Raw genomic sequence first — 22,819 nt, 5'->3', positions numbered from 1 at the left:
AAGCTGTTTTTCTGGTTAAGCCTTAATGCTCTCCCTCTCTACTCTGCGGGGGAATTTCGAAAAATCCTTCTTAGTGTGCATTTTCGTGACGTACCCTGTGTACCAAATTTCACCTTTTTAGGTTCAGCAGTTTGCTCTGGGCGATGATGAATCAGTGACTCAGTCAGGACAAGTAATTTTATATATTTACATTTAGATAACTGTGTTAATAATATCAAAAATATATATAAATGTTAATGATGTTATATATGAAATAATTTGTGTTAGAAATAATGTGATAATATATGATAAAACCAAATGTTTTTACTAATTTATACACCCTATTGTAACAGTAATAACCTAATACAAATAATGATGATTGCTTGATTGATATATTCATTTTAAGTTTCTTAAATGTTCCATGTCAATCTTTTGGTATTATATTATCATAGTCAAAGATAAGCATTAGTTTTAAACATTAGTATTTTACTTATTTTTTGTGCATATTTTTTAAATAAATTATTTTTGAATTGTATACAATACAAATGTTTTAAATTGATTAGTAAAAATTATTTTAGATAGCTCAGTATACAAGTATGAAAATAATTTCCTAATAGTTCAATATTTTGTTTCCATTCAAATAATACATTTTAATTTTTTAATTTTATAGAATTTTAATTAATACTTAAACAGACATAAATTTTTAAAGTCCATATGATCATTGATAAATAATTTAAACATCAATTTAGATAAATGAGTGCAAAGTATTAAATTATATATTTGTATATATATATATTTGAAGATGATTAAAATTGCTTAAACTTTCATTTAAATAAATAAAATTTGCAAATAGAATCTTTAATGAAAATTATAAATTTTGAATACTTGAAATAATCTCAGTCAAAATAAAATCTAAAAAGCTTTAACTTAAATTATTTATGCATGTATTTATAAACAAATTTTGTTTAGCAACAATTAAATTTAAACACATCTAAATATTTTATATCAATTATAAGCTTGAAACTTTTCTGTTTCCAGGCGATATCCATCACTTGCCTTCAGAGTTGAGTCTGAAAACAGAAAGTAGACCCTATAGGTATTAGTTAAAAAACTTAATGATGATTATTTAAATGAAATTTAGTGTTATACAAAAATGAATTTTGACCAAAGAAATTGAAACTAATTACAGAGAATTTTAGTTAATAAAACTTTTATATTTAAATAAATATTCTTATTCTAAAAACATAATATCTAATATTGACTTAAGTCAAATTTCAATAGATAAAAAGAAAAGATCTCATTTAAAATATTTCACTTTAAATTATTAATTTTATTTTTAAAAAATTTTACAGGTCAATTAAATAAGGATTCATGAATAAACTGTGTGTCATGTTTTCGTTAAAGTTTAAACTTTTCTCCTCCTCTTGGTGGTCAAATTATGCAATCGAAACAAAATACAATCAGTGAAATAAAATTTAGTAACACAATCTATACTTGAAATATGTTTTTAATTGCCATGAATTACAGATTTTTCTATATTGGCTTCAATGTCTCTTTGATCTGAACTACAGATGTTCTGTTTTTACTTATAATATTTTCTCCAAATCTTATAGAAGGTTCAATCTTCCTGTTCCTACTCGCCTTTCAATTTATAAATATTTTAATGACCCTGTGATCATAGAATTAATGATGTTTCATTCACAGTTTTTTTAAAACATTATGCATTTCTTAACATGCTATGTGCAGAACAAACGGAATAAAAAGTATTGCAAATAATATTTTCTCTTAACACAGATCACAAAGTAATGTTGCAAGAAAATCAATTAATTTAATTGACTAACTGTAAAAATAAATTATTAAATACAGTATATATATACATAAATACACTATTCTTTTTTGCCTAAGGATGATGACTGTAATCTGTCGAAAGTACTAGCAAGCACGTCTTAACTGTGATTGTAATGCCACAACACTGTTGTGTGAATTATTTTATTTGACTGTTGGAATAAAGTGTCTTTTTACAATTATTCAATCAAAGCTTTATTGTACTAAGAAAAAAAATCCTTGTTACAGGGGGGTTATTTTATACATGAAAAAAATCATAGTAGTTTGTTTTACATCTTATGTTGTTTTTTTTGTAACAAATAATTTTAACAGAGATAGAAAAAATATAAATAAAAAAGTTGTAGTTGCATAACATTATCTAAATACTAATTCATAACATCATTATTATATATATTAGTAATCTGGATGAAAAAGTTATTTAGTTTATACATATCATTTTTTAATAAATTTCCAATTCCATATAATTTAAATTGTTGTTATGCCAAGTATTTCTGTTATTTGATATTTCTGACAATATTTTTTAATAGCTGTGCAGTCTTTCAACAGATGAAGAATAGAAAAGTTTTCTGATTTACACCAATAGCACTTTTGTTTAGAACAGTTTATATATGTATTATTAACCAACAAAGAATATTTATTTAGACGAAGTTGTAAGAATAATCGTTTAATATTCATATTTATATCAGTTATAATAAATCTGGAATCAGAAGGAATTTTTAAAATTTGAGAATACCAGGGGTGATAAACCGATTGCAATATTGAGTTTTGATCCTGGGTTATTGATTGCAATATGGCCGATTCCATCAGCAGTGTATAGGCGTTATTCCAATTTATGTCAGATTTATCTAATAAAACACTTGAGATTCTATATGTTTGAAGTATATTATTGAATTTGTATTGCCAAGTATCTTTGGTGGAATTTAGCACATTATATTGATACATATTTTGATGTAAAAATTTTATATTCTCATCATCTGTATTTATAAGTTGGTAATAGAATCTTATTAGTCTTTTTAAAAACCAAGGAAATAGTTGAATTCTATTTGTTTCTGTTCTAACAGAATAACCTGGTACAGTTCTCTCAAGCTTGAATAATTTACGTAAATAATTAATATGAAATTTTTTGAATTTGTAAAAAAAATCAAGAGCCCATACTGGGCTGGCGTAAAAAATGGAAGGAAGAATTATAGTGTTAAAAACTTTTATGTGAAGTTTTAAGTCAGATATTTTTAATGTTGAGCATAAATATGTAGTATTGTTGATAAGCGAGTTAATTTTTGCAGTAAGTACTTTAAAATGGTGTTGAAAAGCTCCATTCCAGCTAAAGGTAATTTTCAGGTATATTATGTTGCTGATAATTTCTAGAGATTTGCCATCTAGATAAAAGTTTTTTTCTTGATTAGATAATTTAATATTTTTCCTGAAAATAATTATTTTTGTTTTTGAGGCGTTAATTGATAAATGTAACGATGATAAGTATTTATTTACTCTATCGAGTTTATGTTGTAATGTTATGCGAGTTGGTGCTAATAGTATTAAATCATCTGCGTATAGAATATAGTGAAAAAATACGACCATTAATATATATTCCTTCATTATCCTTATGAAATAAGTTGTTTATGTCATTTATGTAGAAGTTAAAAAGGTATGGAGAAAGAGGTTCACCTTGAAGTATTCCACGTTTTGTAATTATTTTTGGAATAAGTAAGTTGCTATTTACAATATGTAGTTTATAAGAAGAAAAAAGATACATAATTGAATTTGAAAAACTGTTACCTGCACCATATTGTTTTAATTTATTAATCAGAGTCAGAACATGAACAGAGTCAAAAGCTTTGGTGATATCAATGAAGACAGCATAAATTTTCCTATGTTTTTTTTTGTAAATATATTTGAATAATTGAGGATAGCAAGAAAATAGCAAATTCTGTACCCCTGGATTTGGTGAAAGCGTACTGAAATTCAGAGTTAAGATTCATTTCTTGGGTCCATCGCTGGAATGATTTACTAAAATAGATGTGAAAACATTTCCTTAATACCGGAAGAAGAGCAATTGGTCTATAATTTTCAGGTTCCAAACGATTCCCTTTTTTGTAGATCATAATTAATTTCACTGTATTTCAAATTTCTGGATATTTAGATGTTTTATAAAAGAAGTTGAATGAGTCAAGCAAAATCTGTTTTCCTGATGAAGGCAGGGATTTGATAAATTTGGAAGTTATTAGGTCAATGCCAGGGGCAGATTTTAATTTTATTCTTCGGATTGAATCCTCAAGTTCATCAAAAGTAAACAGCAAATCAAACAAATCATTATTTGGATTAAAGGATATTAGAGTTAGTGAATTATCTATATTTGGAAATCTGTTAAAGAATTGAATCCAAGTTGATGTTTCTATATTTATTCAATGATCTAATTTTTTCCTCCTTAGCCTCTGTATTGTAGTCCAGAAGAAATCTGAATTTTTGGTAGAAATCAACTGATGATGTAAATTTTTTAAATAGTTGATCTTTTTTGCTTTTAATGAATTAAAATAAATAGTTTTTAATTTTTTATAATTCATAAATGTTTTGTTTGAATAATTTGTCTAAATTGGTGCAAGGCTTTATTCTTCTTTCTTTTCGCTGTGTAGCAGTGGAAGTCATACCAGGGTTTTTTAAATGTAAAAATTTGTTGTTTTAAAGTTTGGATTTTTATAAATTGATTAATTATATTTACCAGTTGTATATATTTTTCGTTTTCATTATATAATTCGTTATTTATTGTAGTTTTGATACAATCACTAATTTGTAAAAAAAGTCTTGATAATTATAATGAATTATTTGATGAAGTATAGATTTTTTCTCATAATCAGTTTTAGTTGAAATCTCAAAAGAGTACAAATCAGAAAATGGTCAGACATATCACAATTCAAAACCTGAATAGATACACACAGATCCGACATGAGTTCTGAGCAAATAGTTAAATCTATTACCGAATATCCATTATAATTTATACATGTAAATTCAGAAGGACAGTCAAATCTTAGCCTTCCATTCATTATATATAACTGTAGTTGATGAGTATATTTGAGCAGTTGCATTCTGAGTTTATTATATTTTTTATCTTTGGATTCTCTGGTATTGCAAATGAATGAATTGGGACCATAATATAATGTATCCATCTGTTGAGCTATTCTAGCATTCATATTGCCTATAATTATAAATAAATGGAGAAATATGTTTCCAATTTTCACATTAATCAAATATTTTATTTATAATTTCTAATTATTCTGGAGGAGTGTATATCAATAGAATTATTATAAGCTTTTTAAATAACAATGTTATAGTTGAATTAGTAACATGTAGTAAAACCATTATGTAGTTTTCAGTTTTTTCATTAAATATAATCTCTCCAATATTTTTTTTAATCAGTAAACATAAACCTCCATATGGTCAGCCTGGACCATCCGGTTTTTGAGCAATTGTCGAGATAATATTAAATTGGTCATTAACTTTGTCTAGATTTGTAATCGGATAGGTAATCAGTTTTAATTTTTTTTGCTAATCCTTGGCAGTTCCAATTAATTATTTGCAATAAATTGTCTTGTTGTTTTTTTTTCCTTATTGATTTTTTCTTTAATATTGATTAGGATGTCTGATTTGGCAGATCTTCTGAAGGAGTATAATCTAAAAAATCTTCAGCGTAAACTAGTTGATGCTGTGTTAAACTATAAGTAATTTTATGCTGATTATTATGAAATAATCATCTCTTAATTTAATTTGAAAACCACACTTTTTTTACATCAATGTAATGTGGTAAAAGCATTTTTCTTCTTAGCCGTGAATCCTTAACTAAGTCTGCAGCCAGATTTTGTTTTAACTTATTAAAATTCATCAATATATTACTGCATAGTTGTTCTGTTTTTAAAGTTATGCATTTAATATTAATTCTAGGATTGGGTATATTATGAATAAATTTTATATCTTCTTTTTCATTAATTGGCATTTTAGTAACAAATGCTAGAAATTCTAAAAGTTCTTTGTGATTCTTATCTATCATAATATTTGTAAAATCGTAAATTATTAACTTATTATTATTAATAACATTAATCATAGCATCAAGTCTAAATTGCATTTCTTCTTTGTAAGTACCCAGTTTAGTCAACTGTAATTCAATTTTTTTCGTATTTTTCATTCACCAATTGTAGTTGTTTTTTAAATTCTATAATTTCGGTGTGAATATTTTTAATTTCATCATGAATAAGCATAAATTGGTTATCTGTCTTTTTGTTGCTAGCAGTAATAAGTTCAACTATCTTTAGCCATAACTCTGCAGTTGAGATGTCAGATGACTCTGGATTAGTTGTCTTGGTTAAACTATTAGATTTAGAATTCTCACCTGATGTATTTGGAGAATCTGTTCTTCTTGTTTCTGTATAGTTGGTTATTAGATTTATTTCGGATCCAGATGATTTTGCATAGTTAGATGGTTGATTTGAATGATTAGTAGGTGGTCTTCCTCTTTTTGTAGGTGTTTTCTGCAGAGGTCCAGGGTTAGATTCCAGACATTAGTAATAGCAGCAGTTTATAATTAATCATTATAGCGAACAAAAATATATTTTAAGGTAATTAACAAGAAAAAATGTCTTTGGTGAGACAGAGAGAAAAAAGTCGCCAACAGACTTGATGACCCAAGTGCCCCCCTCTTTTTACAATTATTATTGTTACTTGTATCATTTTAATTTCCATCATTGTTATTTGATAAAACTGATAATTAATTTTACAGAAACTTAATTGAGCAAAATAATTATTGCATTTTGAAATGTACTTTAGTTAATTTCAAGCTGAGAAAATGCATTTTAAGTAATTGGTTTTCCTGAGTATAAATAAATCAAAACTCAAAAATTATTATTTTGTTAGAATTGACAAAATTCACTCAATAATGATCATCTATATTTTCACAATACTTTAAGTTTAATATATCTATTATATATTGTATATCATAGGTATAATATAATATAATACTATAAATATATTATACCTATCATATAACACAATAACTTAAATATAACATTTTTTGGATGGTATACATTCAAATTTAAAGATTGACAAATTGATTCAGTTAGGATTAGGTTCCAGCACTTAAAAAATTTATATTTTGGATTAAGAACAATATGGCAAAATTATTGAGATAACAGTGTTTACAAATAATGTCATTAAAGAAATTTTATAGTTTACAAAAGTTGCACAGTGTAAAATAAAAATAATTGGGCTGCAATTTGAAAAATTGTAGAACTATAAATTCTCGCTGTCATTCATCTGTTTTTTTCCTTAATCTGGAGAACAGAGTTAGATAGATGAGAGATGAGACCAGATATGGAAAGATAAGGGGCAGGAGGCCCCGATTAACTGTATACAAACTTCTGCTTTGCACTGGAGGTCACTTTCTTTCAATTAAAAAATTTTCCCCTTAAAGGAGTTAGATAGATGACCAGCATGACTCTCTTGCTAACAGAAAAGTATGATGTATAGAGGCAAGACACTACTAATTTGAGTTGGAGAGCATGTATTTTAAATTAAATAAATTTTAAAAAATATGATTAAAAATTGACCCCTGGCATTGTGATGATGTTACAAAGTTAAGTTTTTATGACAATATTATTACTTTTACCAAATAAATGATAAGTTTTATTTTTAACAAGTTGCATCTTGTAATAATATCCAGTATAAATAAACAATATACCACATACTACTATGAACAGTTGACGTGCCAATTGTACATCACTGAAGTAAATAGTAGAGCATAAAGATTCTACTTGTATATTTTATACAGCAGTAATATTGTAATACTTGGCTGTGTACACTAATAATTAATATTTAGCTAAAGGTGGCTCAAAGGTATGCTGTCTTCATAGACTACCATATACCATATTCAAATTCCAGTTCTAATCTACTGTAACCTACTGTATGTTCAGGGATTGACTTATATGACAAGTATAGATCTACATTAGAATTTTGAGTTGAAATTCTTTAGACTAATTTATATGCTAGCATATATATTATATAATTTTAATAAATTGAAACTAATTGAATCTTCTCATTTTTATATTATGATGAAGATAATTCAAATCAGTTGCTGTAAGAAAAATAACATCTAAGTAAATGATGTTAGCATGTACTAAAAAACTGATAATAACAATTAGTAAATTACAATTTACATTGTAATTTTCAAATAAGAATAAATTATTCAATAAATAAATAATACCCTGATTGGAATTTGGAATACACAGTATGATCAAGATTTTATGTTAAATCTATATAATTGAATTTTGCATTTTTTCTTTATATATATATTTAAATTTCTACTTCTACTGTTTTCAATATTTTTAATAAAATTTAAACTGCATAATAGATAATTTATAACAATATTCTAAGTATATATTTTTATTGAAATATGATAAAATATTTTCAGCAACAGTGTTCTATATTGAAATACAATATAAATTATAAAATGGTTTGTAGCTTCATTATGGAAAAATTTTGGCATTTTGTATGGAAACATGCAGTTTCTTAATACATATAATTGTAACAATCTTTAAATAAATTAGGAATTTTAATTTATCCTAATTTTAGAATGTTAAAAATATTCAAAATTATGAACTATTTTCACAATATAATAAATACATTTTTAATTGCTTATTCTATAATAACAATAATAATTATAACCCTATAATAATATATATTGTTATTAATTGTTATTATATATATTGTTATTATGTAATTAAAAACTTTATTTATAATTAATGATAGTAAATATAATGACAAACATAATTATTAATAAAATAAAATTTCATAACAAACTTAAAAATCTGTCTTTATAATTATTTTTATTAATTTATTTATTGTATTTTTTCTTCTTCTTTTACTTTCACAAATCAAATTAAGAAAAATAAAGATTATTTTAACTTTATTAATTATGTAAAATTTACATATTTTATATATCTATTTTTGCCTAGAAGAGTATAAAATTTTCCATGAACTTACTACATATTTTTATAAAATTTTCCATGAACTTACTACATATTTTTATAAAATTTTCTACTCAAAACCATTAAATGATATTTAAACAGGAAAACATTGACAGTTAACTTTATTATTAAAACAATAATTAGCAATAAAGTATTTAATTCTTCAGTTACTTTCTTTTGATTACAGTCGACCCCCATATAACACAGTAGATACATTCCGCTTTATAAGAATTTCATGTTGTAGGAATCCTTAAATACATGAGCCTGTAAGATATGCATGTGGTGAGTGTGTTTCCAACTAGAGGAAAATCAAACAATACAACTAGATAATCTTTCTTCACCCGTGTTTATTTTCGGTATCAAGATTCTTTTATATTCCGACACTCCTCGTTTGGTGTTTTCTAGACAATTTCGGCAGTTAATAAAAATCTCGCAACAGTACTATTCACCATGGAAAAAAAAAAAAAGAACTATAACTAAATACTTAAAGCTATTTATACTAAATGGGAGGAAGAAAAGATAAGCAATAGGATAGCTGGATATTTGATAGAAAAAGAATGGGTACCCAAAATGTCGCCGATCTTGGATTGATGATGGTGATATCGGACTTATCAAGTCGTGGAGAAATAGTTGATTGGTTAACTCTATCCAACTCTCAGAATAAGCTCCCAAATATTCTCTTCTCGGGATATGCTTCTATCTCCTCTAGATTATTAGCTTTGGCTTATTGTCTCCTTCCTTCTGTCGATAACAGAGCAAACTGGAGGTCTGGAGGTCTTTACAACACGTCCTCTCTCTCCAACGTCCAAGAAAAAAGTGAAGTCTTGTTTGACCCCTTAGCCCTCTGGCTACTGCCTTTTCTTTTTCTTGAAAATAGGTCACCACTGTCTTACCAGGAAAGGATTAGGGAAGAAGTTTCTGGAAGGCAATAGACAAAGGAACTAACAAAAAAAAAAAAAAAGAAACAAAGGGAATACTAATAATAAAATATACAAAAATAAGGCGTATGGCCACAAGCCAATCACAGCCTGGCACATGTGCAGTTTACGGACTACGGCTGTTTGAAAAGTTTTCTTCCATGAAATTAATTGATTCTAGACTAATTTGACTCAACATTTCCAAAACACGTATAATTTTTTGGGAATAATCCGTATAAACTACGTTATAAACAAAAAATTGTAGAATTACAGTAATACCCCAAATTTACGCGATAGGTGGGACCGAGCGATAACCGCGTAAGTCGAATTCACGTAAGTCAGGGTATAATTTCGCAATTTGTGTAAAATCCAAGTCGGATATATGTAAGCTAATAAATGTTCTCGTTAATCTTATCTCATCTTTTGATTCGTTCACGGTTACACGAAATCACCACATAGAGTCTCTCAAGTCTCCATAGATATAACAAACACAGAAATAAATAACACAAAATAAATTGTAGCTATGTGTTGATTCTGCATGACACATCTGAACATGTAAGCTGAACAATAGTGTGGGGGGAGTGAGTAATCAACAGTTGCGTGGCGCTCAAACAAAAGACAAATTGACGAGATTTGAAAATTGCGTAACTCCGGGTTCGTGTAAGTCAGGGTAGCATAAGTCGAGGTATTACTGTACTTACCGAGTGTGCACCATTCGACGACGCCATTGCTTAACCTTGTTTTTGTTGTGAAGCAGTGCACCAAACGGTGGGCGTGTTTTCTGATAAGTTATTTTTCTGCGAAAAATTCATTGAACTTTGGAGACATCATTAATACAAATAATTTTTATGGCCGTTGAATAAGAAATGTTTTTTTTCACAAGAAATGTATAAAATTACAGTACTGTATTAAACTTAAAGTACCTAATTTATATACTGTACAGATGATAGTAAACTCAACTTTCCCGCCTAAACTCTCCATAGCGTGTAAGTAGTTTGGCTGCTTGTCCACTATTGGTCCAGATTTGACCAATCCTGTCGCGACATGAGTCGGCGATGACGTTTTACCACATTTTACGAGTCTCTTTTAGTGTCTTTATACGAATACAATCGCAATTTTTTCGCCACGATATACGAATTTGCATTATATGAACCCGCGTTATAGGGGGATCTACTGTATATATATTTAATTACATAAGTGACAATTATAATTGCATTTATTTTTTTATTAAAAATTTCTCAAATAAAATAAAAATATTATCAGGGAAGTAGAGATTACTTCCCTGTACAACTAAACAGGAATACAAACAAGCAAAAATATTTTATATATATAACCACATATTTTTGTGTATATTATTCAAGATTTCCTATTATTAATATCAATTCACTGGCAAAATTACTTGAAATTTAATGACTCAAATTTAATATTTTATTTTGACAAACTAACTGTATAGAATTGTTATAGTTAAAATTATTAATTAATATACCATAATTGAAAAATGTCAGAAAACAACAATTATTAAAAATATTTAAGGCAGAGCATTAGCAAACCCTCTTCTATGTGGTTTACAATACTGCATTTAATCTCAAAATATGATTAATCAATTTTGATAAAACTTTGCCATTTTCTATTTATTATGATGAGGAACCCAAAAACATTATAAAAAATGGGGTCCATGGCTTTGTTTTCAGATATAAGGTTGTAACATGAGCATGTACAACAAAGTGATATTGTATGAATTGCACAAGATTGTCAGGCGATGTCTCAAGGTAGCATGTCTTCTATGGACTTTTAGAATTGAGTATTCATTCTCAAAATTTGATAGGCTGATTTTGATGAAACTTTGCAGTTTTCCATTAATTGTGATGAGGAATCCAAAAGTATAATAAGGGTCTATTTAAATATAAGGGTTCATAACTTCATTTTTGACATTTGACATTGGAGTCAAAGTGTGCTCCAATAGCCTTTGCTCCCTGATGTGACTGAATGTACCTAACAAAATTTGGGGGAAACAGAATTGCATGCATCTAACAGAAAATAGGCACAAAAAATGAACAAAACACAAGAACAAAATAATAGATGGTGATTGATTTATTCTTGGATCACCTTTCTGTGTCAGCAAGTGCAAGGATTGTATATCCATACCTGGCCAATGCTAGGATCACATTTCCAATGGCCAGCAGCTATGAGGATTATCTGTCCTGTGGCTGGCAGACATAAGCAGGATCATGGAAAAGCAAGGGTAGAGGGGTTATGTGCCCAGGGTAGTAAGATGATGAAGCACCACAATTCCAAAATTATTACAAAGACAAACTAACAAATTGATAGAAAACTGTCATACAAATATGAAAAATTATATTATGAAATATAATATGCATTATATTAATAAAAATGATTTTAAATTTGTAACAGACTAATGAAAGGCTTATCCAAAAAGTGCTATATTTAAGTTTGTCCTGGTACCAAATGTTCTAGCTACATATATAGGTACGAAGGATAGCCTCTTTTGTGGCAGCAAGTGCAAAGTTCACCTGCCCACATCCATCAGGTACAAAGATCGCATCAATTCTATTGTAATACAACAAAGTTGTGTGCAATGTCCTAGTCATAGTAATATATTTGATATATAAACACCTGAAACAAAATTAAAATCTTTCTCTGGATGAGGAGATTGTCTTAAAAGTTTGCTATTCAGTATGAAAGATCTCATACTGAGTAAATATTATGTTGAGTTACATCTATTAAACATATTATACAGTACAGTAGACCCCCCTATAACGCGGGTTCCTATAACGCAGATTCCTATAACATGGTGAAAAAACTGCGACAGTATTCATATAAAGACGCTAAAAGGGACGCATAAAACGTCATCGCTGACTCGTGTCGCGACAGGATTGGTCGAATCTGGATCAATAGTAGATGAGCAGCCAAACTACTTACATGCTACGGAGAGTTTAGACGGGTAAGTTGAGTTTACTATCATCTGTACAGTATTATTATCGTCTGTACAATATTAACTTAATTTATTTTAACTTTATTATAATTATATATACTTTCCACCATCCAGCGCCATGCTACGGAGAGTTTAGGCGAGTAAGTTGAGTTTACTATCGTCTGTACAGTATGTAAATTAGGTATCGTAAGTCTAATACAGCACTGTAATTTTATACATTTCTTGTGAAAGAAACATTTCTTATTCAACGGCCATAAAAATTATTTCTATTAATGATGTCTCCAAAGTTCAACGAATTTTTCGCAGAAAAATAACTTATCAGAAATCGCGGCCGCCATTTGGTGTACTGCTCCACGACGAAAACAAGCTTAAGCAATGGCAATGTCAAACGGTGCACACTCGGTAAGTAATCCTACAATTTTTTGTTTATAGCATAGTTTATACAGATTATTCCCAAAAAATTTTACGTGTTTTAGAAATGTTGAGTCGAATTAGTCAAGAATCAATTAATTTTATGGAAGAAAACCTTTCAAACAGCTGTAGTCCCTAAACTGCACACGTGTCGGGCTGTGATTGGCTCATGTATTTAAGGATTCCTACAACGCAAAATTCGTATAACATGGAACGTATCTACCGTGTTATAGGGGGAGTCTACTGTATTGATTTTAGTATTAAAATATAAATGACAGTACTGTGAAATTTATACCAGAAATTAAATCAGGCAACCAAATAATAACAATGAAATGAAAAACAACAAATATTTGATTACATAAAAATGCACAATCTGATAAAAATCACAGACTACTCAAACACAAGTTACACATACACATAGTATAGTAATAATTATAATAGTAAATATAACACAATAAAATTTCATAACAAAAAATAAAAATATGAAATATATATTAAATAATTTAACATGTAATAAAAATCACAAAATTTCTTAGAAAATATGATGATAATGAATCATGCAGAAAGAATTGAAATAAACAAAAACTTAGCAATGCCTACAATGGACATATCTTTAAAAAATTAATATTTTTAATCATATTGACAGTTATTAAATCATAATTTACTGTTGCATATAATTTAAATCAGTGATGAACAATCTTTTCAAAATGTAGGTCAGAAGTGAACTTTGTAGCTTCTGGCAGGTCATATTAACTTTTTCTCATGTTGTAGGCTTTTGGATAAGCTTGCTGAGTAGTAACATACATACACTGTAACTACTAGTACACTAAGTAGTAAAATATGCACTGATGATATGCAAACTAAATATTATTATTCTTGATTTATGCACACACTTTCTTTATATCTTTCTCTTTGGTACCTAGCAAAGCTTTCACTGCTAGGTACCAAGGCAAAAGATATAAAGTGTGTACATAAACCAAGAAAAATGTTTCTAACAGCATCAGAGATACCAAACTTAAATGACAGCAGAAAGACTAACCAACAGAAGCAAGTCAACCAATGTTTGACTTTGTCAACATAATGATATATATTATTAGTTTGAATATTCTTCATCACAAATATCTGCTTAATTACGGTTGTGTAATGGCTTGAAACAGAAAACAGAAAATAAAATTATGCTGGTCTGGAATAGCATTTGCTAAACAAAAAAATAATTCATCAGAAATGGTGTCACATATTACATATTATTCACTCTACTTTTTTGCATTATTGACAATTTGCTATCAATGTAGACTAACTTGAAGTGAATACATAATTCACTTTTTTAAATAATTGCTTTAAATTTTCCTCTTTAAAGTAAATAATGCATTAGACTAAAGTGCTGTAGGTTACTGAAAAACATGACATGTAAATGAAAAATCTATGTTTAACTGAAGTGTTTTATAATGGAGAAAATACAATGCAGAAAAATATTTAATGAATAAATGCAAAATGTATAAATGGGATTTGATTGTTTATTGCAATTTTTAATTTTATCTATTATTTTCCATAAAAGCTTTATGACCAAATTCTTAACTATTCTTAATACGAGGACTGTTCCAATAGTTTATGGACTGAGATCACTACTTGGAGTACAAGTCATTAGGAAGTTTGGTGCAGGTTTCCTTTCCAAAATGTGGCCTTCACAATCTATAATACCATTTCTAGTAATGTACTAGTTTCTTTAGAAACATGTTGCAGACCATTTTCTGATATACAGTATAATGTAGTGGATATGGCAGCTTTTACTTCCTGGTCCATTTGTCTTCCTTAAAATGCTTCCACTATTTGATTATGACCAATCTGTCAACTGCTTCTTCACTGTATACTTTTTTAATCATCTCAAATGTTTCTTGTACAAAATTCAGTAGTGGTCCTTTGTCTGGTAATTAACGATATATTCTTCTCACACACCATTGTACAACACACTGCAGTTTGACTTTTGTAGAGAGTAAACAAACAACAACTTGTGTTGGCTTTATTCACATAAATACAGCATGCCATAGGCTATCCTGACAGATGGTGGTCACAATATCACTTCTATAGAATGAGCACAATGTTGCCAGTCCACAAACTTTTAGAACAGCCTTCATAATTTAAAATTCTTAATTATGTTGTCAGTTTGCAGTTTATTTATGATGTTACAAAATCAAATATTTTTAAATCTCTGATTTTTATTATATCAATACTATTGATTTATTTGCAGATTTTAATATCATTTAAAGATGGCTAATAGAATTTGATAAAACTGAATCCTAACAGATGAAGATATATTACTTTTATTCAATAATAGTAATATGCAGCAACTTATTGATAATAAATTTTTTATATTAAAAGTTTTAAATATTTATCAGTATAGTTGTTCAAAATATAAAGATCAAAGATAATTCGCTAATTAGAATATTTAAATTTGAAATTAAAGTAATAAATTTTGATAAAATATTTTAAATAATAAAATTTTATTAAAATGATTTAGTGACAAGATAGTATATTTACTTTTTAATGAAAAAAAAATATATATATATATTCAGTAGAGCGTCGTTTATCCGAATCAATTGGGGACTGAGATTGTTCGGATAACTTATTTTTCGGATAACCGATTATGTACGAAAAAATATATTAACCTATCCCATGTTGAAATTTTTCTCCGTTGCATGTCGCTTCGTGTTGAATTTTCGTCGATGTTAAGCCTAACGTAAACTTTTTAAAATAATAATCATGGCTATTGTATTGTTAAAAATTATTTCTTTATTTTTTGCAAACAAAATAAATATATTGAAAATTACAAAAAAAATTATACTTTAGAAGTTAATCTAGTATCAAAAATGTTCGATTCAGCACAACACACAGTTCTCAGAAAAACACCACACAAAAGTGCCAGTGCTGCCAGCTAAAACACATACAAAAACATAAAAAATATTGGAGTAGCCCAAGACATAGCCAAAGATTGCAGCGCCACAGCACAACAAAAATTTAAATTTGCCAACTGGAATTCTTTCGGATAAATGATGCTCTTCTGTATATATAAATTATATATCGTATATCCAAATGCAAGTAAAAAAAATCCAATTGTGAAATTTGTAATAAAAATTATCATTGAGAGTTTGGAAGTCTGAATTAGCAATTTATCTATATTCTCTTAATTATTATTTGATAGAATTTTAAGCTGTATAAAGATTAATTATAAATATGTACAACATTTAGTTATATAATACAAAATGTGTATAAAATTTTCAAAATTTAGAACCTTATATATTATTGTATTAGTTTTAACAATTTTGACATGCAGTATTTTTTTTACATGCACTTTCAAAATGACATAGTCAAAACTAAATTTCTATTTAACTACAGTTGGATTTTAAATAATTACTTTCCATCCTTCTCTTAAAATAAAGATAAAGTAAATATTGTTCTTACTTCACAATCAATTGATGTATTTGTAAACTGTTTATTTGAAGCTTGTCTTTCCCGCTCTTGCTTTACAATTTCTCGAAAGTAACTGTCAGCAGGATGTTCCCAAGAAGAATTATCAGTTTCATAGTTATAATAATATATTCTTCCTTTCTCATCTTCTCTGTAATGAGACACTAAATTACTTTTCTGTATTATTATTATTATATTTATTAAAAATACTCAATGCACCAAAAATAATAATTAAAAAATCAAAATCAAAATTATATTTTTCTTATTTAATTTTATTCTAACTGAGAGTATCCGATACACCCTCAATGCAGGAAAATCAATAGCAGCTGAAGCTTGCAGCTGAAGTTTTCAACACAACAACATGAACATTGAATGTTCAGCGCTGCCATCCTGTAAGCCTAGAAGTTTGACAGGTTTGGAACGTCGAGCATGATTTCATTGATGTGCCATACACCATCATCAAACTTCTATGCTTACAGGATGGCGGTGCTGAACATCCGACGTTCACGTTTTTGTGCTGAAACTTCAGCCGCAACCTCACTATTGTCATTTCAAATGGCAATGATCAATTCTGACTAAAAAAATTATTGGATTTTGTTTTAAAATTTTCAACTTTCTATTAATACTGTAGTATATTTGTTTATAATAACTAACACATCATATAAACAGCAAGTGAAAAATGGAAAATGACTTATCAAAAGAAATTAAACACATATTTCATTCATGACTAGATTGGAAATTAAGTATTGACATTTTTTTTTACTTCTTTGATGAGATAGAAAATTAAATTTTCTTCAATATTTTAAAATAATGATATGATATGCCAAAAATACTAAATATAGGAAATATTACAGACAGGATATTAAAATACTACAAAATGTGAAGAAAGACTAATAACTATCACAGTAAACCATGAAAATACTGCTGGCATTATGTTTTATAAAAAGAGATTAGAACAAGAATCCTATTTAGTATGAAAGAAGCACATTTTTAAAAGTTCATTGATCATCATATATATATATATGATGATCAATGAACTTTTTAAAATGTGCTTCTTATATATATTTTTTTTTTCTTAGACTGATCTAAATAAAACCATTTGTTGAATAGATTATTATTCTATCATTATACCAAATTACACATTTTTAATTGAAATAAATGCCAACTAACTTATTGATGTGAGATTCATTTCAATCAATCAAGTTCTGTCAATAAATCTATAAATGAAAATACAGATATCCCCTTACAATATGGTTAGGTTCAAAAAAGTTCTGTGTTATGCAAATCCATGGTATATGAAACAAAGGACTAGTACAAAACATAGGGTTAGGCTCCAAAAGTTAGAAAAAGTATACTATTGTTTTTCATAATTAAGAAATATATGGTTTTTTTTTTTTTTATAAAATTAACCAGGACTATAATTGTAAAATTAATATACAATTTAAGACTATACAATAACAAGTCTTTCGATGTCCTTTAAGACTGTTGTTTTCCTGAGGTGTGAGAAAGAACATTGAAAAACTCATTATTGTATAGTCTTAAACTATATATTAATTTTAGATATATGTTTATTAAAGCAATTGTAGTGATATCAGAATTTACTCCCCCAATTCTTGATTTGGATGATCAGAGTTTTTTGCAAACCTATTTGTTTGCTTGCAAAGTACTTATTTCATTTTCTTTACCAGATTCATTGCTTGAACTAGTTTTACTTCTATCTTTCAATTCACTGTCTCTTTCCAGTGGATTCTCAACAAAGTGTAGCAGTTCTGGCACACATTCCTTTTCTAAACACTCTTGAAGTTTAGGATGCAAAAGGTGGGCAATTTGAGAAAGAACCATTTTGCTCAAACAATGACTTCACAACCTCATTATCTATGTTTCTTTTGGTATCACAAACCCATTTTATGATTTTCTTACAGGAAATAGACTTTCTGTATCTGAACTTTGTAAAGTCTTTATTCCCATTAGCAATCCAATCTTCCCATTTTTTTCTCACCTTGTCTTTAAAAAGTTTATTCATGTGAGTATTGAGGAGTTATAGTGCCTGGAATGTAGTAAATATCAGTATTTTGTTGTTTCATCTTGGCCTCTATGTTTTTTCCCAAAGTGAGCTAGCCAAGTCTCTAATGAGTAAGCATTTCAGCTTATACTCTTCTATAAACATTTTTGCTGTCATTGTTACCTTTTGTTCCATACACAAGACAGCCTTTTGGAAAGTTTTCTTCAGGGATTTTTTTTTCAAATTTTGAAATAATAAACATAGACAATTTCTAAACTTTTTTTTGTTTTGGATTACACTATAGTAAGTCCAACAGAATAAGACATTTTTTTTCTTTTCTAGTTGTCTTGCATTTAATTGTCCTACCAGCCTTAAAACTGAAGGAATAGTTGGCTAGCAGATCAAACTGGAGCCAGAGTAGAGATTCATCAAAATTTGCAATGAGTTCATATTCTGGTATTTCTTCATGCCATTTAAAAATGTTTGTACTGTGTCAGATGCATTATCAGGTACTTTCTGTCCCACACCGGTGACTCAACATTTCACCAATTTATGCCTGCAGAGAAAATGAATCAACCACATAAATGACACCTTAAATGATGATGAATCAACATTTGGGTAATTTTGGAGAAACAATTGCTTTGTCATTTCATAAGTATCACCACTACTTCAGTTAACCTTTTAACCACATCTTTTTAATCCACTTGACTAAGCTGAAGTGCTTACTCATTACAGACTATTTGATCTTTGGATATTTAGCAGCAGTTTTATAGGAAGATAACAATTTTTTTTACAGTTTAATACTCTACCACTAGATGAAGTTAGCATATTACCTTTTTTCATTAACCAGTCCTGTAGTGTTGATCTTGATGTCTGAAGTTTTCAAAAAACTTTTAATGCATTGTTTGAGTTTTCATATGCTAAAATAGCTTCTTTTTCAATGAATTGTAAGATTTTCTTTTATCCATTTATGCATACAGAATTTTAAATAAAATAGTGTCATTTTTAATAAAATGTTTGACAAATATTGATGTTGACAGAATTCAAAACTCAGCCAATGAATTCCAATGCTCATTTTCCCATGGAAAAATATAATGGCATGTTGTAATGTAAGAGATAAAAATAAATATTGTTTTCTATTAAAACATGCAATTTTCATATATTATGGTATGCTGTTAAAAGTGGGATAATATAGTATATTGTTTATATATTGTATCTCTATTGTTATGTTTCCTCATACAGAGGGTGAAAAATCCTGTACTAAATAAATAAAAATAATAATTTATGATGTAAATCCATTTTTTTGTATTATGTTTTATACACATTAGCAATTACGCATAATTGCTAATATATATTTTCAATAGAGATCCTATTTATGTGAAATAGATTATTTAAAGAAAACTGATTTTTGATGTTTCTTCCATCAACTTTCTATATATTTTTATTTAAGAAAACATTGTTTGTAAAAACAATATAAACAACTATTAGTTTCAATTTGAACATTATAATGTAAAAGTTATAGAAAAAAGAAAATAGCTTAAAAGAAAATGCATTAAAATAATATTAATTCACTTACACAGGACACCAAGGTTTTGGTAAAGGTGTCTCTAATCCTTTTCTGGCTATCCAAAAGAGATGTTTTTCATTTAAAACATCAATTCCTAATTGCTGAGCATAAATTGTTACATCTGTAAAACATTATTTATTAATAAGGAAGAATTAATACAAAATTTCTGTTCTCTTTTATACTGTATATAAGATAATTATTTAAAACAATTTTCATATTCACTTCAAAAGTGACAAAACAACATAAAAAAGCTGTTTGACTTTTCCAGCATTCAGACAGGAGGTTAAGGAGACCCTTAGGAAGTCTAATATTCTTCAATATACTACCATAAAAAATTTAAATAATAACAAAAGCTTAAGATGAATAATTCTGCAGAATTATGAGAAACTTCTCCATTTAAAAGAATATTTAAGTTTAAAAAAAACACTAAGACATATTAGCACAAAGTTAAATGTGTGTGGTGCCATCTGTTGTGAGATTTTATTAAAAAGTTATTTTTATTAATATATTATTAATTATTATAAAAAAAAAAGCAAAAGACTTAATTTTAAGGGTAGAGATAAGTTTTTAAATTAATTGTAAATGCCAATAACAAATAAGATTTTCCTTAAGTCTAACTCCCCTATCTCCCAATTATTGACCTTTAACCACCAAAGTTTAATAGCATCAATGTCTCATATATAGAAATAACTTGTTGAGTTTCAAAATTTTTGGTTCTTCCAAAATGTAATAAAATAGTTTTCCGAGATATAATGTAAAATAGACACTGAGACACATGCATACACAAAATTTTGTAAGGTTTTTCTAATTTATAAGCTCCTGGAGTGTCAAAACATCAAGAAATGCAAAAAACCAGAAGGTGAAATTTGACTTATCACCATACTTTCTTTCTGTTATATTCTATAACAGCCAGGAAAGTAATAGTAAAAATAGTACAATGTAAAACAATAAAAATAGTGTAACAAAAATAGAGAGAATTGTTCTTTCTATTAAAATATAGTTTGTCACCAAAGATGGGCTATTACAAAAATCCCTTTTAATTTTACAGACAGTAAAACTTCCATATTATAAACTTCTATGTAGCAAATCTCTCTGTGTACTGAATTTTTGCATTGTACACTGCTCTTTCAACAAAAAATATATGTAAAATTGTTTCTAAATAACAAAGTTACATTTACATATAACAATTTTTTTTAATTTGCAAGAACTATTAATTATTAAAAGTCAATTACTCCAATTTTTAAAACCATCATGTAATCTGCTCTCCACATGGCTACTGGTTGTAAAAAAGGGGGAGAAATGTTATCTGTCAACAAAGGCATTGGACATAAATGAATTACAATTAATGAATGTTTTAGGTTATAATATTACAGTATTGTACAGTATTTATATATTAAATAAATTTAATACTGTATTATATAGTATTTCTTAGTAATACTCTAACTTATAACTAACATGTTTTTATTGGAAAAAATTACTGTACTGTATAAATTACTACTGTATATTGAACATTACATTGATTACTTTAAATTAAAAACAATTTTATTTGACAATGTAATAGGATTAACAAATGGATAAATGGATTTTATTTATCACAACTAAATATTTCTAGATAAAAAAAATGTAATCAGTGAATATTCTTGTAAATGAACTTAAATGTTTTCCAATTTTTGCAATTTTATTTTCTTACCATTTGAGTTGAAGACATCATATACAGGTATATCTCGCCTTATGTCGGTAATTGGTTCCAGGAGAGACGATTTAAGTCGAAAAACGACATAAGACAAATTTACTTGTCACTAGGCTAAACCACAAATAACTATTCCCAGTTCTGTATTTTATTTATAAATGCATTTTTAATAATATAGTGGGTGATTGGTTAACGAACAAATTGGATAACGAACACTTTTGTGAAAGATTTTTGTGATCGGACAACAAACAGATGTTCGGATAACGAACACTTCACTGAACAAACACAAGTAGGAGCAACGTAAAATAAGAAATACCGATTCTTTGTCCTCAGGCAGCAATTCAAAACTTTTCAGAGCGCGGGAGCATCAGCATCGACGTTCAACCCAGTATATACTGATCGGATAATATTCCCCCGAACTTTGAAACTCTCCCTTGTAATTCCAGCCTTTTATATTTCTGATAGAAACAATTATTTTACGTTTTTTTCTGAAAAAGCGGATTAATGCTGATATCTGCTATTAAAGATCTTTTAAAGAAGTGGGATGATGTCAGAACAACGGTCTTAAAATGGCATCCAAACCAGGTTGAGGTTAATAGGCTTAGGGATCTCTACAATTACAACGCGATAAATTACTTCTGAAAAATCAAGAAGACAGAAAAGCAATTGACATTGGACAGATTCTTTAACCACTACAAACAGAAAACACATGACAAATAAAAATGCAAGACCATGTATATATGTATTTTTATTATTATATATAAATAAACGTAGTAAGAAAGTATATATTTTTTATTTTTTTGGGAGTCTCCAGAATGAATTAATCAAATTCCCATAGAAACATATGGTAAATTGATAATCGGTTAATGAACGAATTGTTCGTTAACCGATTATCGATAGTGAACAAAGATTCGGATAGTGAACAAAGTCTTGGAACGGATTATGTTCGTTAACCGATCACCCACTGTATTTATATCAAAAGCCGC

At 27.8% G+C, this 22,819-nt stretch overlaps 1 protein-coding gene across 5 annotated transcripts in view; it reads right to left on the bottom strand.

The window, feature by feature from the left end:
• LOC111626771 (interaptin-like) overlaps positions 1-22,819 on the bottom strand; it is a 120,840-nt gene that overhangs the window by 78,762 nt on the left and 19,259 nt on the right. For all 5 annotated transcript variants that reach the window (XM_023370263.1, XM_023370261.1, XM_023370264.1 and 2 more), the window contains exons 3-4: positions 20,153-20,264; positions 16,569-16,725 (exon numbers count right to left, since the gene is read on the bottom strand). In XM_023370263.1, coding sequence (XP_023226031.1) covers positions 16,569-16,725; positions 20,153-20,264 — 269 coding nt within the window. The remainder of the gene's footprint in view (positions 1-16,568; positions 16,726-20,152; positions 20,265-22,819) is intronic.

Source organism: Centruroides sculpturatus, unplaced genomic scaffold (assembly GCF_000671375.1).
Source record: "Centruroides sculpturatus isolate CEXI.00-Female unplaced genomic scaffold, Cexi_2.0 scaffold542, whole genome shotgun sequence".
Taxonomy (NCBI): domain Eukaryota; kingdom Metazoa; phylum Arthropoda; class Arachnida; order Scorpiones; family Buthidae; genus Centruroides; species Centruroides sculpturatus.
This window is presented reverse-complemented; position numbering and strand designations above follow the sequence as displayed.